The sequence below is a fragment of the Heloderma suspectum genome, chromosome 6 (assembly GCF_057233095.1).
Source record: "Heloderma suspectum isolate Gila_16-S chromosome 6, 16-S_ref, whole genome shotgun sequence".
NCBI classification, from domain to species: Eukaryota; Metazoa; Chordata; class Lepidosauria; order Squamata; family Helodermatidae; genus Heloderma; species Heloderma suspectum.
Genome location: NC_139463.1, coordinates 95283666 through 95299108, shown reverse-complemented (window position 1 = coordinate 95299108; position 15443 = coordinate 95283666). Strand labels below are relative to the sequence as shown.

The following is a 15443-nucleotide window of genomic DNA, read 5'->3' as shown; positions in this document are numbered from 1 at the left end:
CCTGTCTATCCCAGTATTGTCCAATTTGATTGGCAGCGACTTTCTCCAAGCTCCCTGTTTGAGGACTTCACCATCACCTGGTATCCGATCATTTTCATTTGAGTTGAATCTGGGACCTTACCCTGTATCACTGAGCAATGGTTCTTCCCTGAAGGGGGCATTGCATAAACATGTCCCTTCCTGGTATCTGTTTGCTCACAATTAGAAATGCCAGAGAAATCTGCAAGGGAACCAAATGAGTTTGGATTTTGATGAGTCCGACTGGCTTTCCTCCAGTTGGGTAGATTCCGCAGACTTGTGGACCGCTTTTCTAATTTTCCCGATTCTTCCCAAATTTTGTGGCAGAAAAATGGCCCATAGGTTAAAGCGTGAAAATGCGCATTTGGGGGGGATTTTGCACATGGGGGGGTTGCATTGTCACATGTGCAAATTTGCACAAATGTGAATTCGTGCAAATTCACAAACTAAAAAATCCGATTCCATTGATGGGCAGATGACAGAATGAAAGGTGCCTGACAATTCAGAAAAGTTAGAACAGATTTACACAATCCATACATCCCTACTCACAATCACCCTCCCGAGCTGCTTTTGTACGAATGGGGGGAAAAGATGTGTGGACCTCTCTAAGCTGCTGTTCTTCCTGTAGGGAAAGAGATAAGGGCTCCCTGTATGTTTCCTTTTTGCGGGTAGCAAAGCAACCTGGGTGGTGTACACTTCAGCAGACCAGTAGCGAGGAGGGAGAGGGTTACGTAAGTTTTCCTCCTTGCTCAGTCACAGCCTCTGGGGCTGCTTTGCATTAAACAAACTGTTGAGGGAAAGAACCATGCCAAACCTCATGTGTAGTTTGAGCCCCAATTAAATTGTCAGAGAAGTCTAACCCAGCCCTTAACATGCCACCCAAGAGCTGTCTGAGCCTCACTGGATTACTCATGCCATCGGGCAGCTCTCCATCTACAGCCTTCCATGAAATTCCAACACGTATCCTTCTCTCCCTGACTACATTATTTGTCATACTTTTAGAATTACACTTAAATCTGATTAAATTTCTCCATATATGTATGTATGTCCCTCCCTCCCCATTCATTTTCCACTTGTCTGTCCAAAGACCCCCACATGGAAACATTAAGAAGCTTGGCTTAGAGAAGGCTTAGTCTAGAGGGTCTTTTCAGATTACACACAATAAGCCAGTACAAGATGGATGGAAACAGATAGTTCTTGGTGGTCCTTGATGAAATTACCTGGATGAAGGAGGATAGGAGAACTGTCAAACCATGAGGGTTTTAAACCCTGAGTATAGGATAGCATTGAAAAAAAAAATCTTCCAAATGCATATCATATGCACTTTTTGCAAATGCACTATTTAGCACCATGAGTGTGAGAATGAAGGAAAACCACACAGTCAGTCATGGATGCATTTAGCAGGGGTGGGCAACTTGTGGCCCTCCAGATGTTTTGGTCTACAACTCCCATCTGCCCTGGCCAGCATAGCCAATCATGAGGGATCATGGGAGAACATTTAAAGGGCCACAAGCTGCTCACCCTTGCATTAAAGGAACAAAGCATTTTAGTATATCAAGTGGTAGATTAGTATTACAAACAAACAAATAAATCCAGCCACCTGTGCCATTTTCACTGACATCTGGTGCATACTAAGTGACAGAAAATAAGCAACTCTAGAGTTACTGAGAAAACATAAAGAGCTGGGAGCACAACCCCATTTCAAATCCCAGTAGTCAAACATTTCCAATTTTTAGAGAAGGGAAAGTGATTGATGGGTGTGTGAACTCTGGGGAAATTTAAAATTTCACAAATCCGCTGAATATCAGTTCCTACCTCTGATAATGTGCTTCGGGCTGGATCAAAGTTGGTAAGCAAAGTCATCAATGCATTTTGATAAATTTGAAGTATTAAAGATCTACTTGAAAAAAAATGTGAATGTAAATGTAAAATTAGGGATGTACGAAAGTCACTTACCTTTTCGAAGGGTGACATTCGCGGTGGGGGGGAGTTTCTCCGTCCCTCCCCCCGAAATTCTCCCCGGCCGGCTCCGCTCCGTGGCAACTCCGTGGAGCCGCCGGCTGGGGCCGCCTGCAGCTGGACATACGGCTACTGGGCAGCCTGCACAGGGACACAAATGGCGGCCGCCGTCGCCGTCGCCATTTGCGTCCCTGTATTTTGCCGTGATAGCCTACATAAATATTTACGTAGCCTATCATGGCAAAACAAAAACAAAAAACAGCGAACGTAAATGGCGGCAGCTACGGCCACCGCCATTTGTGTTCCCTTTTTTTTCTGCCATGATAGGCTACATAAATATTTACGTAGCCTATCACGGCAAAACAGAGGGGCGCAAATGGCGGCCACTACGCCATTTGCGCCCCCCTGTTTTGCCGTGATAGGCTATGTAATTACGTAGCCTATCACAGTGGAAAAAAAAGGGAATGCAAATGGCGGCCGCCATAGCGGCCACCATTTGCATTCCCTTAGTTTTGCTGTGATAGGGTACGTAAATACTTATGTAGCCTATCACAGCCACCATAGGGACTCAAATGGTGTCCCTGCGTTAGCCGTGATAGGCTACGTAAGTATTTACGTAGCCTATCACAGCTATATGGAAGAAGCAAATGGTGGCCACAGACGCGGCCACCATTCGCAATGCAGCGCAGACAGCAGCAGGTAGGTGCTCCATTCTGGGCCCATTTTGCGGGGTGGGGGGGGCAGGGGGCTTCCGAGATCCTTGGCGGAATTCTCTGACATCCCTATGTAAAATGTAAAAATGTGAATGTATAAAAACGTGTGGTTGGATCCAAATGGACTGATGGAAGCGGACTTCCCCACCCTCTCCTCCCCACAGCAGCCTCCTTGACTCTTCTGAAAAAGCTATAAACAGGATCAAGGGACCTTGCTGAATAGATGAGCAGTGGTGTGGGGTGAGCTGTGGGGTTGAGGGAGAGACAGTCCCCAAAGATTGGGAAGATGCACCTTTAGTGAGTAGAGTCCTTCCATCAATGGAAGGCAGATTATGGATCCAGCCCGTGAATTCTGGTTTTGTGAGGTGCAGTTTCAGTTCTTGGCCGTTTAAATATGACTATCTTAAAAGTCCATATTTCAATTTATACAAAATTGGCTGTTTGGAATGGCCTACATAAAAAGTGCTATGAGTAATCTCTAGAGCAGGTGTGAGGAACCTTTTTTGGCCTGAGGGCTGCACTGGCAAGCATGTCAGGGGCTGCGTACCAGCAGTGGGTGGGGCCGCAACCCAAAATGAACAGGGCCACCCCCGCTGCTGCCATGCAGCCCCCTACATCCTTGTCCTGACACGTCCTGTCAGGTGGACACACACACACCTTTTGCTCACTTCACTCACTCACGTGCACACACACACACACACTGCACTTAGCTTCTTTTTTTTAAAGCCTCCATTAACGTCAATGGAACCTGGGGGTGAATTTTCAGGGTGTGTGTGTGTCACACTGTCAAAATGTTCAGAGAGGGGAGGGGAATGTTAGCCCTTCCATCCCCAACAGCACCCCCCCATATGACAATTAGGATTTTTAAAACCTCTATGCTTTTTTAAAGCCTTATTACAGCAAGGGAGAGACAGTGTTTTGAGGTGTGGGGGGGACACAGCACTCAAGGAGGGGAGGGCTAGCTCTTCCCTCCCCAGCAGTGTCCAACAGGACCAGTGGAAGCTTTTTAAATGCCTAACTGTGGCATGGGGGACAGCCCTTCTTGTCCCAGCAGTGACCTCCCCCATCCAATGTGGCAAGTGGGCTTTTTAAAGGCTTCCACTAGCACTAGGGAGTGAGAGGAATGGGAGGCAGAGGAGATGATATGGGCCAGATTAGGAGGCCCCATGGGCTGTATTTGACCCTCAGGATAAAGGTTCCCTTCTCCAGCTCTAGAGTATTTCTCTTTCTTTCACTTAATCCTGTCTGTCCATTCCATTTTATGTTAAGGCGTATCTACACACCAAGATTACACTGGTTTTATGCCAGTTTCATTGTCATGGGATATGTCCAGATGGGCCACTCAAAAGGCTTTGTGCAGCTATCCCATCTTTCTGTGCTTAATGGAGTTTCTGTGGAAAGAGAAAAGATGGAAGAAGGTGTGGGAAAAAACATGGGAGGCTTACAAATGGAATATGACATCATCTGGGCCCCTTGTAAAGTTCCGCGAATGAGGTAGGGTGATTGCACAATGAAAAGCCTTGTCAGGAAGCACACCCATGGAATTCTGGGAATGGTCATTTTGGGAGAAGTCCCTGCCAGAGATCCATAGCACCTTCTCAGCAAACTGTAGTTCCCAGCATCCTGCAGGAAGGGAGGTTACCTATTAAATCAGTTCAAAACTCCACTGTACATCTGTGTTCCGTTTATTGCCTGTACGATTCCTCTGCTGTCAGCAAGTAAACACTTTTCCTGGCCTTTCTTGCTTTCAGTATTTTTTCATGAAGTCACTAGGGTTGGCTCCAGAATTAGATGCCCTTGAAGTTAGCTCTATAAATCTCTGAAGAAGCTTGTAAAGCAGATTTCCCCAACATAGTGCCCTCCAGGTGACCTTCTCTCATCGCTCAGCCATCCATGCTGGTTGGGGGATGCTGGGAGTTGCAGTCCAACACAACTTGAAGGCACTAGGTTGAAAAGGCTGTTGTAAGGGAATGAAAGGTACAGAGCCCATTAAGAGGGGACAATCGCCTTGTTCAAGTTGTTGGCCACTCGCATGTATGGTGTGTGTGCATTGCAAAATATTAGATATTAATAAAATCCTTTGCTTATTTGTGTTGATGGTACAACAAAGCTGACTTGAATAACAGCACCAATGAAGGGTTAAAACAAATGTAAACATTCATATTATATACAATGGATGGAAATGGTCAAGAAAGAAAGAAAGAGTTGGATATTGCTTAGGCAGTTGTATCTTCATATTCGATCACTGATATATCCCTTATTTCTGTGTACCAGCAGCATCAGCATGTTGGTTTACGCTATCAAAACCTTTCAGTACCAGTACACAGCAGTCAGTCTGCAGCATCTATTATACAGAAGCAGGCTATCTCCAAATGTGGCTATTAGCCACAATGATATTAGTTGTCATGGCTAATAGCTTCTGGGAGCCAAATGTCCTGCGAATTTGTCTAGTCACTGTTTAAAGCCAGTTAGGCTAATGGACATCACCACAAAGGATTCCATATGAATGATGGGTTGGATCCAGCCTTAGGTAGAGTAGACCTATTGAAATCAGTGGAACATAACTGAGACATGACTAACTTAAGTCCCATTGATTTCAGTGGCCCTACTTTTAAAATGACTAAGGGCACAATCCTATGCATGTTTAGAGCACCTTCTCTACACACTAAGGGTGCTTCCAGACAGAGGGATCCTAGCAGAAGGCATGGCTGGCTGGGGAATGCTGGGGGTTGTAGGATTATTTTCTGTCTAAACATGCATAGGATTGCATCCTAAGTCTGGAACCAAAATCCAGTGTGTTCAATTTGTTTCAAATATAACTTTTGGGTTTTCTATAGCAATTGCCCGGATACCAGGTTACCCGTATAAAAACCTTTAATAATCTCTTGAAGAAATGGAGCAACAGGCAGAGTATTATTTTGTAATCTGTGCATCTTTTTTCTTGTTGTTGCCGTTCTTTGACCTTAGCTGTACTCATCTGTTCCTTTCCTCCCCCCTCCCACCCATTTTTTTTTAAGCGTGCTTTTGTGAAATGCTTGGACACACTGTGTTCTGTGGAGCTGGAAAGGCACAGCTAGAGAAGTTTCAAAACATGCTTCAGGGCTTCCCTGTTCCAACTCTGAAGAATATTCCCTGTTTCCTGTAATGCAGCAACTGTGTACCTGGTTGATGAAAGCAGCTGCAGACAAACCTGCCAAGTTTTTAACATCTAAAAAAGAAGAAGTAGGGTCCCCCAAATCTTGAAAGTATTTAACTCCTGATGCAAGCGGGGTCAAGAAAACTATGGTATCTAATTAATGTCTGCACATCTGGCCCTGTCATGGGGCAGAGTGAGGCATCTGCCTCAGGCAGAAGATGCAGGGAAGTAGCAGCCCTAGCCCCTCTGCCACTGACCCTGAGCTCCCCCATCCCGAACATTCTCCCGAGCCAGTCCCATCCTCCTGAGCCAGTGCCTGCTGGCAGTGGTGATGCTTGCTTGTTTCCGGCCTGCAATGTCTGTCTGTCTTGCCTAGTTACCTTCTACCAATGTGTCACTGACAACACTCCGGGAAAGGCCCCTGACTAAAAGAGAAGGCAGAGAGAAGCAGCTAGCTCAGGCCACTGATGCTAGCAAGCGTCGTGTCTGTGCACGCTCTACTCTGCTCACGTTGCGCGTGCTCACACCACCATTACTGCAGTGCTGCATTTGTTTGAATGAGTAGGCACCCGTGGAGTGAGGAGTGGGGAGGGTAGAAAGTTTTGCTGCCTGGAGTCTGAGATGCAGACAGTCATGCTGTGAAAACTGTGGTGAAGTTCTGGAACTAAGGACCAGTATGAGAAGAAGTCAGAAGGTTTTTTTTTGTAGTGCTGCACTGAAAATTTTCCCCACAATTTTTTTCAACCATTCTGTCATTTGATAGGAAATAAATAGCTTTCGAAAAGAAATTCAAAGGAGGAGAAATTTTTGGAGGAATTCTCATGGGTTTGGGCTTCTTGTGCTTATGTTATGTGTGAGGTGGCTGAGGAGTGTGCGCTAGTGTCCTGTCTGTCATTGTACAGTAAGGTCTGTGGCAGCCTGTAGCCTGTTCAGCTTCCTACACTTCAGTTAAAGCCATCATGAGGAAGACATCATGAGGCAATTCCTCCCATGGGGCCTTTTCAGTTCAGAAAGTGCAGGTGGCCTGGGAGGCTGCAGAGCAATGGAAAGATGTGTAATAGAGAGAGAAAACACACACAGCACCCTCGGCCACCTCTCAGTGATTAAGTGCAGCAGTCACATGGTTGATGCTGTTGCCACCTACAGAAGCAGTGCAGTAAACCAAAAACTCTTCGGAAAAAAGAAAGAACCTGTGCTACGACCCCTGCCCATGGTGAGCCCTACCTTTTAGAAGCTGTTGGAGAATTTCTCCTCCCCTAGCAGAAATTTGGAGAAATTGCCCCATTTCTCTCCCCACAAATAGGCTGGAGAATTTTGAGAGGCCATTTGCACACAGCTGTAGTTTTTTTACTCCTTGCAGCTAGCAACTCGATGAATTCCGGAATGTTCTCATACACCCTGATAAGACCTAAGGTAACATCAATTACCTAAAACTATGGAAAAAAAGATTGTTTTTTGCAGGTTTCTGCCCACCCAATATCCAGAACCAAATTTCTAGTTGACAACTGAAAAGAAAGAAAAAGAACAATCAGAAGGCAAGAAAGATTAGGGGAGTCAGCAAATCAAAAGGTAACTGAACCCTAGGCTTTGGTTTTCAGCTCTTTCTGTTTTTTTTTTCTTTCTTTTTCATTTTGCATAGCTCCAGGTTTTGCTAAGAGATTTTTGCTAGCTTGGGGGGCTTTGGGGCCATAGTTTACATGCACACCATCTCTTTGAGAGAACAGAGAATTTCTTGCTTTGACCATGTCTCTTGAACCCAAAACAGGAGCTGAATAATGGTGCGTGTGTGTGTGTGTACTCTTAGTTCACATTGAGACCAGTATCTTGGGTTTATCCCCCTTTTGCTGCCCACCCTGAACATGTCTTATCCTCAGTGCTTGAATAACAGATGGGTAGAGAGGGCCTGACACCTCTAACTACTGCTTTAGAAGTCTATGGGCAGTGGGCATGATTTGGCTAAAATGGGAGGGCGAGTCAGGAGATGGAGCTTGTAGGTTTATTTAAGGTCCTCTAACTTCCCCCCATAATTCAAGCAGTGCTCTACCTCCAATGCCCCAGCACCACAAGTAGGGATGTCAGAGAATTCCACCACGGACTCCAGTGAGGCCGGATTCTTTAGAATTCGCCCCTGCAGAATCCGTGGCAGAACGTCCTCCCCCCCGCCACCCCACGGAATCCCCCTGGAACGGCGCTTACCTGGCGGTGGTGGTGGCGGTGGCGGCGGCAGCAGCTCCGGCTGGTCTGGCCGCTGCCGGGCTGCTGCAGCTGCAAATGGCGGCCGTCGTAGCGGCCGCCATTTGTGTGGCTTCCTTTTGCCGTAATAGGCTATGTAAATACTTACATAGCCTATCATGGCTTGGCAGACATGCAAATGGCGGCCGACGTAGTGGCCGCCATTTGTGGCCGCAGCAGCCAGGCCACAGCCGGAATTCTGGCTGCGGCCAGCCCTGGCTGGCGGCTCCGCGGAGTTGCCATGGAGCGGAACCGGCCAGGGAGGATTCCGGGGGGAGGGACGGAGTGCATCCCCCCCCATCGTGGATGCCCTGGAATGGAGCAAGGTAAGTGTTTCGTACATCCCTAACCACAAGTAATTGATCTGTTTTGTTTACTTCCCTCTCCTGAGAAAAATCTAAGGAGAAATGCCATGGATCAGACTCTGCCTTTAATATTTCTTTTGACCTCAGAGATCCAGCTATTAAAAAAAAAAAAAAAGTCCATGTTTCAACTTTCAGGTAGCTACATCCCCCTGCACACACCTTTCCATCGTAATGCAGAATAGTTCATATAACCATCATTAAGCTGTGCGAGTTTTACAAGTCAGGGTGGAGGCAGCCCAAAGAGTGTGATTGGTGGCATGTTGGCTTTGGACTTAGTTGCAGCCAAGAGTTTATTAGGTGGCTGATTGTGAGAGAAGATAAGAAAGTCAAGTGGGAAGACCAGTTGAGTCAGTCTCTACTGTCTAGTTTCTGTTATTAGTGCATCCATAATTCTGAACTCTACAAAAATTTGTAGCAGCTTCGACCTGGTTGGGCAAGCTGCATTCGCTATGTGGGCCAATGTGCTGGTAAGGATATTAGATATCGGAGCTTGCTTTGTTTTTCTTTTTCGAGGGAAGAAGGAAAACAATTTATTGGGGTTGGGGTGGCATTCTCAAGCAAATGCTCTTAACTTGAATTTCCGTGCAGCCCTGGATTTGCTGTTTTCTTAGAGATCAGTCTAGACAAAGTGGAGCTCTTTTAAGTCATATTGATTTCAGCTGGAAAAAAAGTTAAGTGCCTACTTAATCCTTCCAGTGTAATTATCTCTAATCGTATAGATGCTTCTGGATTTGGAATGACTGTATGGTTGGTTGCCTAATTGCCAATCTTCACAAATCTCAACAGGCCTGGTGGCACCAGGGGGCATGGTTGGGCAGCTGCCGATGGCCCAGCACCATTTCTTTGCTACTGCTCTTCCTCTTCCCTGGTTGTGCTGGTGCTTTTGCTTACTCCAGCTTTACTGCCACGGCTGCCTCCACCTCTCCTTCCCAGCTGAACTCTTGCCCAGGTGCCCATCTACTAAAAGCAGACTTTTATAGGATGGAGGAGGAGGACAACAAAGAGCTGGTCCCTGGCCTTCTTCTCATGGAACTGGACAGCTTTCCCCTCAGGGAACAATACACTGAGTCTGTGGAGGACTGTCTTATGCAATAAACCCCACCATTTTTTGTTTTGAAACAGCAGAAGAGATGAGAAACTGCAGGCCAGTAATGCAGAACCAGATCCTGTCATCTTGGACAATCTCACACACTAGAACTGTACAGCACCTTTGCTAGGGGGAAAGACTACATCTAAGGACTATGTCTCAACAGTCATAGAATCATAGAATAGTAGGGTTGGAAGGGGCCTACAAGACCATCAAGTCCAACCCGCTGCTCAAGGCAGGAATCCAAGTCAGAGCATCCCCAACAGATGGCTGTCCAGCCTCATCTTGAATGCCTCCAGTGTGGGAGAGCCCACCACCTCCCTAGGTAATCAGTTCCATTGTCGTATTGCTCTAACGGTCAGGACGTTTTTCCTGAGCTGGAATCTGGCTTCCTGTAACTTGAGCCCATTATTCCGTGTCCTGCATTTTGGGATGATTGAGAAGAGATCCTGACCTTCCTCTCTGTGACAACCTTGCAAGGACTTGAAGAGCGCTATCCTATCTCCCCTCAGTCTTCTTTTCTCAAGGCTAAACATGCCCAGTTCTTTCAGTCTCCCTTCATAGGGCTTTGTTTCCAGTAATGATGGTATCATTATAACTTACATTTTATTGTGTTCTCTTACCAGAGAACACCTACTAGTCTTAGAAGGAGGCCTTAACTTAAGCACCATGTGAGCAGTACACACATTCTAGAGTCTTTCACATATGCAGGACTCATGTTCTGCTTTCTTTTGCTTATTCCTGTAGAGTTGGACAAGAATTTTGTTTGTGTTCGTGAAACCGTCGAACAAACCACATTTGCAACCCTGAGCATGAGCATGTGCACACTTATAGAGAAAACGTTCCAGATTTGTGACTCCTTTCAAAAAATGTTGATTTACTGACTTTTCCCCCATTCATACTTTACTGAATGGGGGTGGGGGGAAGTGTGCATTTTGGGTGTGCAGTTCTAAAAATGTGCATTTTTCCCAATAGAAAATGGGGATTTTCCCCATTTTTTAAAAAATGCTCACATTCAGGAATGCAAGAAAGCCAAACCGAGCTTCAAGGAGGCATTTGGAGAACTTTGATGAGCTTAAACACCACATGTTCATCCATTGCTACATTTCTGTCACCTCATTATGATATGAGTCCCAGTGCCCATCTGCTCCCAGTCTATCTCTGTATTGTCCATAAACCAACCTTTCCCCATCATACCATGTCATTACTAATGTGTCCCATTCTATCTTATCTAGATAAAAGCATATAGGGAAAGCAGAGGGTCAGGGTGGGACCATTGTCCTCTTAGTATCCAGAGCTTTAGGATTTCATCCAATTTGTAGAGAAAGAGGATTAGGGCTGCAAGACCAAAGGAAAGTCTAAGTGCAGGTGTACAGAGGCTATATTGTAAGTGAGCACAAGACAATTTGAGACTGTAGAAAATGTTGCTGAACTTGAAGTAAGTTAAGGCTGAATGCCTTACATTTCAATTTATATGCTTTTTGGTACATTAAATTTGTGCTTTGTAAATTTGTAAGCACCTTTTCTTAGACAGAAAGTTATTCTACCCTAAACTGTCTAATCAAAGCTATGGTTTTCCCAGTAGTAATGTATGGCTGTGAGAGCTGGACTGTAAGGAAGGCTGAGCGCTGAAGAATTGATGCTTTCGAACTGTGATGCTGGAGAAGACTCTTACGAGTGCCCTGGACTGCAAGGAGGTCAAATCAGTCCATCCTAAAGGAAATCAACCCTGAGTGCTCATTGGAAGGACAGATAATGAAGCTGAAGCTCAAATATTTTGGCCACCTAATGCGAAGAGAAAACTCTCTGGAAAAGACCCTGATGGTGGGAAAGACTGAAGGCAAAAGGAGAAGGGGACGGCAGAGGATGAGATGGCTAGATAGCATCACCGATGCAATGAATATGAACTTGAGGACACTCCGGGAGAGAGCGCAGGACAGGAAGGCCTGGCGTGCTATGGTCCATGGGGTCACGAAGAGTCGGACACGACTGAACGACTGAACAACAACAAAAACCCTATAATACATTACATTTATTCATAGATGGGACAGACCCACTGGTTCCATTGCCTTGAAAAGAATAAGGATTATGGTTTGAAATTAGAAGGTGATGTGCTTGTGATACCCACAAAGATTTATCTTAGAATTTCTCCTTGTCAGCAGCTACTACTAGGGAATTAAAAAAAAAAAAAAAACAGTTCTGAAATTAAAAAAGAACTTCTGAAAGGGAAGCTAAGGCAGAAAATAGTAGGTGTACATACATTATTATCTCCTTTGAGGTAAGTCTTGATTAAGTTTTCCGTTTTTTATCTTGGGAGAATCAGAAGACCTATTGAGAAACTTTATATAGGACAGATGCCAAGAGGGATGTACAAATCCCACTTACCAGTCCACTGCCGGGGTCCGCTGGGGCGGGGGGGGAGGCGATCCATCCCTTCTCCCCAGAATCCTCCCCAGCCGGCTCCGCTCTGCAGCAAGGCTGCAGAGCTGCCAGCCAGGGCTGGCCACAGCCAGACTTCCAGCCGCTGCCAGGCTGCTGCGGCCGCAAATGGTGGCCATCATAGCGGCCTCCATTTGCGTGCCTGCATTAGGCTGTGATAGGCTACGTAAATACTATCATGGCAAAAGGCAGGGACGCAAATGGCAGCTGCAGTGGCTGGAAGATGACCTGGAGTTGCTGCCATCGTCAGGTAGGTCCATCCCGGGGGGGGGGGATTTTGGGGGGTGGCGGGGGAAGGGGAGTCCGTTCCGCCACGGACTCCAGGGGGCTGGATTCTAAAGGATCCGGCCTCACTGGAGTCCATGGTGAATTTCTCCAACATCCCTAACCCATACTAATATACTGCTATGTATACACACTCACTTCTCTAGATTACAAAATACAGAAAAGAACATGGATACTTAGATGCTTCTTCCATCTTTTCTCCTTATTAGTTGCTCCCTCTTGTTCATCTCAGGTCTCAGTACTATAATGTAACATTTGGGGAAAAAGATACAGACCAACAACCCAACACTTGAGGCTAAGATGGAAAAGACCTCCACAGCTACCATGTATTTTCCCTTGGTGCTCAGGTAGGTTGGAACAAAGGAGATCCAAACACTGCAAAAGACCAACATGCTGAAAGTGATGAACTTGGCTTCATTGAAACTGTCTGGCAGCTTCCTGGCAAGGAAAGCCACTGTGAAACTCACCATTGCCAGGAAACCCATGTAGCCCAGGACACAGGAAAACATAGTCACAGACTGTTCATTACACTCTAGTACAATTTCTTCAGTCACTGAGTGCAAGTCAATATCTGGGAAAGGTGGAGAGGTTGCCAGCCATAAAGTAAAGATGCTTGCTTGGATAAGGGAGCAGAAAAGAACAATGGAGATGGCCAATCTTTTCCCAAAGCATTTTCTCATCCTGGATCCTGGTTTGGTGGCCATGAAAGCCAGAACCACAGTGATAGTTTTTGCCAGCACACAAGAAACAGCCACTGAGAAGATGATGCCAAAAGCAGTTTGTCGGAGGAGACACTTCACCTTCTGAGGATGGCCAATGAACAGCAGTGCACAAAGGAAGCAGAGAAGGAGGGAGATCAGGAGAGTGTATGTGAGGTCTCGGTTATTGGCTTTGACAATGGGAGTGTTGTGGTACTTCATAAATGTTCCTAGTACCAGAGCTGTAGTCAAAGAAAAGGAAAAGGCAACACAGGCTAAACTGAGCCCTAAAGGTTCTTCATATGACAAGAAGGTTACAATCTTGGGAATGCATGCATTCCTTTTTTTGTTTGGGTAGCTTTCATCTGCACATTTATGGCAGACATTCATGTCTGAAAAAGAAAGGATGTAGTCTTGATCACAGAAACATGAGATCAACCTGGCTAAAATCTATAACTGTTACTCTCACACAGATAACAGGTCTCTATTAAAATTACAGCATATATTATTTTTGAAATGTGCTGGCATGGGTTTTAAGTTGGGGCTTTTGTGGGTCTAGAGCAGCACCTTGAATTTTAAGCACAGAACTGCGTTAAGCTAGCTGAGCTCAAAGAGCCCTGCTAAATGTGACCGTGTGCCATGATTCTTAAAGAGTGACCTCTTTTTTTTCTGCAAAAGTTGAAGGATCCCAAATCCAAAGTCAGGCAATACATTTATTGGGACTAAAACATGCCACAAAAGATTGTCCAAGTTTTCAAGCTCTTTAGAGGATAGGAGGCTGCGTTCATCAGGCTAGGTGGTATTAAAGACAGGGGATGGGGCAGTGTGTGTGTGTGTGTGTGTGTAAAACAGAATAGTTGAAAAGGTAGGCCAGATCTTGTGGCCATGAGGTCAGCAGAATAGACTCAGTTTCAAGGAGAAAAAAGGTGATTGCAGAATTGATGAGTCACTGGTAGGTCTTGCAGGTGTCACCAGTATTCTGGGACAATGAGGAAATGGCTGAACCCCATTTCTGAAACCATAAAGGCCAACTGCAACTCAGAATTATCTCTTGCCCTGGCCAAAACACACAGCTCTCTGAATAGGTAGAGCAGAAATAAAAGGAAACGTGACTGTCTTTATATTAGCAAAGCCAGAGATTAATTTTAGGTGGTACACTTGGTAAATAAGTCAGTTGAAGCCAAATTGTGTAGTATTACACAGCTTTTGGAGAGTACGGAACACTCCAAATGCAAAGTCCCTCTTCAAGTGGTAGAAAATCATCTTCTGGTGGTAGTTCTGCCCTGAAAATACAGTATTTTCCAAGACACATTAAAACACACACACACACACACACACACACACACACTTTGCTTTTTATACATAGTGTCAAGTGTCATATGAATGATGGCTGCTAGGTACAGATTAAATTGTGCAGCTGTCTAATTATTGATTTTTTCCATCATGCAAATGTCACTAATGGCCAAGGAACAACTCTAGTTTGAGAATCACAACAGGCAGGAGACACTAACCCACAACTTCAAAAAATGTCTTCTCTGTTTTGATTATCCACCCATCATTTGACTACTCAGAATGACTTTTAAGATTTATTGGCTGAATATATTTAGAATAGCCAGAGCGAATGATCACAAACACACAACCACCAGATTATTTCCTCCCAGCTTCTCCTTATCAAACCTTACCAAACTCACATCTCAAATATAGAAGCAAAGTGACCCTGATATATACACAGATTTGATCCAGATTTAATCGTACCTAGAACAGAACCATTTAACTTAATGGGACAAGTTAGTCATGCTTAACTTCAGTCCCATTGATATTAATGTGTCTACTTTAAGTATGACCAATTCTGGATCAAACCCACTTATGTATTTGTGCATTTGTGCAGTGTATTTCTTACCCTCCTGGTCTGAAATCTTTCCTTCTGGACATGGCATGCAGTCATAGCAGCAAAATGGCTCCCCCTCCATCACTTTCTTGCTAGATCCAGGATGACAACTCTCAGTACATACAGAAAGAGGCTGTACCTAATCCATAAACCGAAGAGGATAATAATAATGTTCAGAATAATGATCTTGGAATCCATACGATTCTAGGACTTCGCATAATTTACTAAAATGATGTATGGGCTCAATGCTACAAACTGTTATACTATCCTTTATTACCATAATAGATATGGTGCTGCATTACATCTGTTGTTGTTACTGATGATGATGATTGCCTTATAGAAATTGACCTGTTCTCTATACACCGATTACCAGCTTTGCTTCCCATATGGGGTTATCCATTTCATAGATTATAGACCTGGAAGGGGCCATTTAGACCACTGGGTCCAAGCTCTTGCTCAGTGCAGGAATCCACTTTAATGCCATTCAAGCCATACTTAACTAGCTTGCCAGTCAGGATATCATGGGCTTCTTTGTCAAATGCCTTGCTGAAGTCAAGAAATATTATGTCCACAGCATTTCCATGATCTATTAAGGAAGTTACCCAATCAAAAAATGAACTAAA

General features: G+C 45.0%; 1 protein-coding gene across 1 annotated transcript; it reads right to left on the bottom strand.

The window, feature by feature from the left end:
• Positions 1–12410: 12410 nt before the first annotated feature.
• On the bottom strand, positions 12411–14947 carry LOC146341907 (vomeronasal type-2 receptor 26-like). The gene is made up of 3 exons (XM_084807748.1): positions 14833–14947; positions 14279–14284; positions 12411–13324 (listed from the first exon to the last, which is right to left on the bottom strand). The coding sequence occupies exons 1-3, from the start codon at positions 14900–14902 to the stop codon at positions 12411–12413; spliced, it is 990 nt and encodes a 329-aa protein (XP_084663874.1). The 5' UTR covers positions 14903–14947.
• Between the last annotated feature and the right edge of the window lie 496 nt (positions 14948–15443).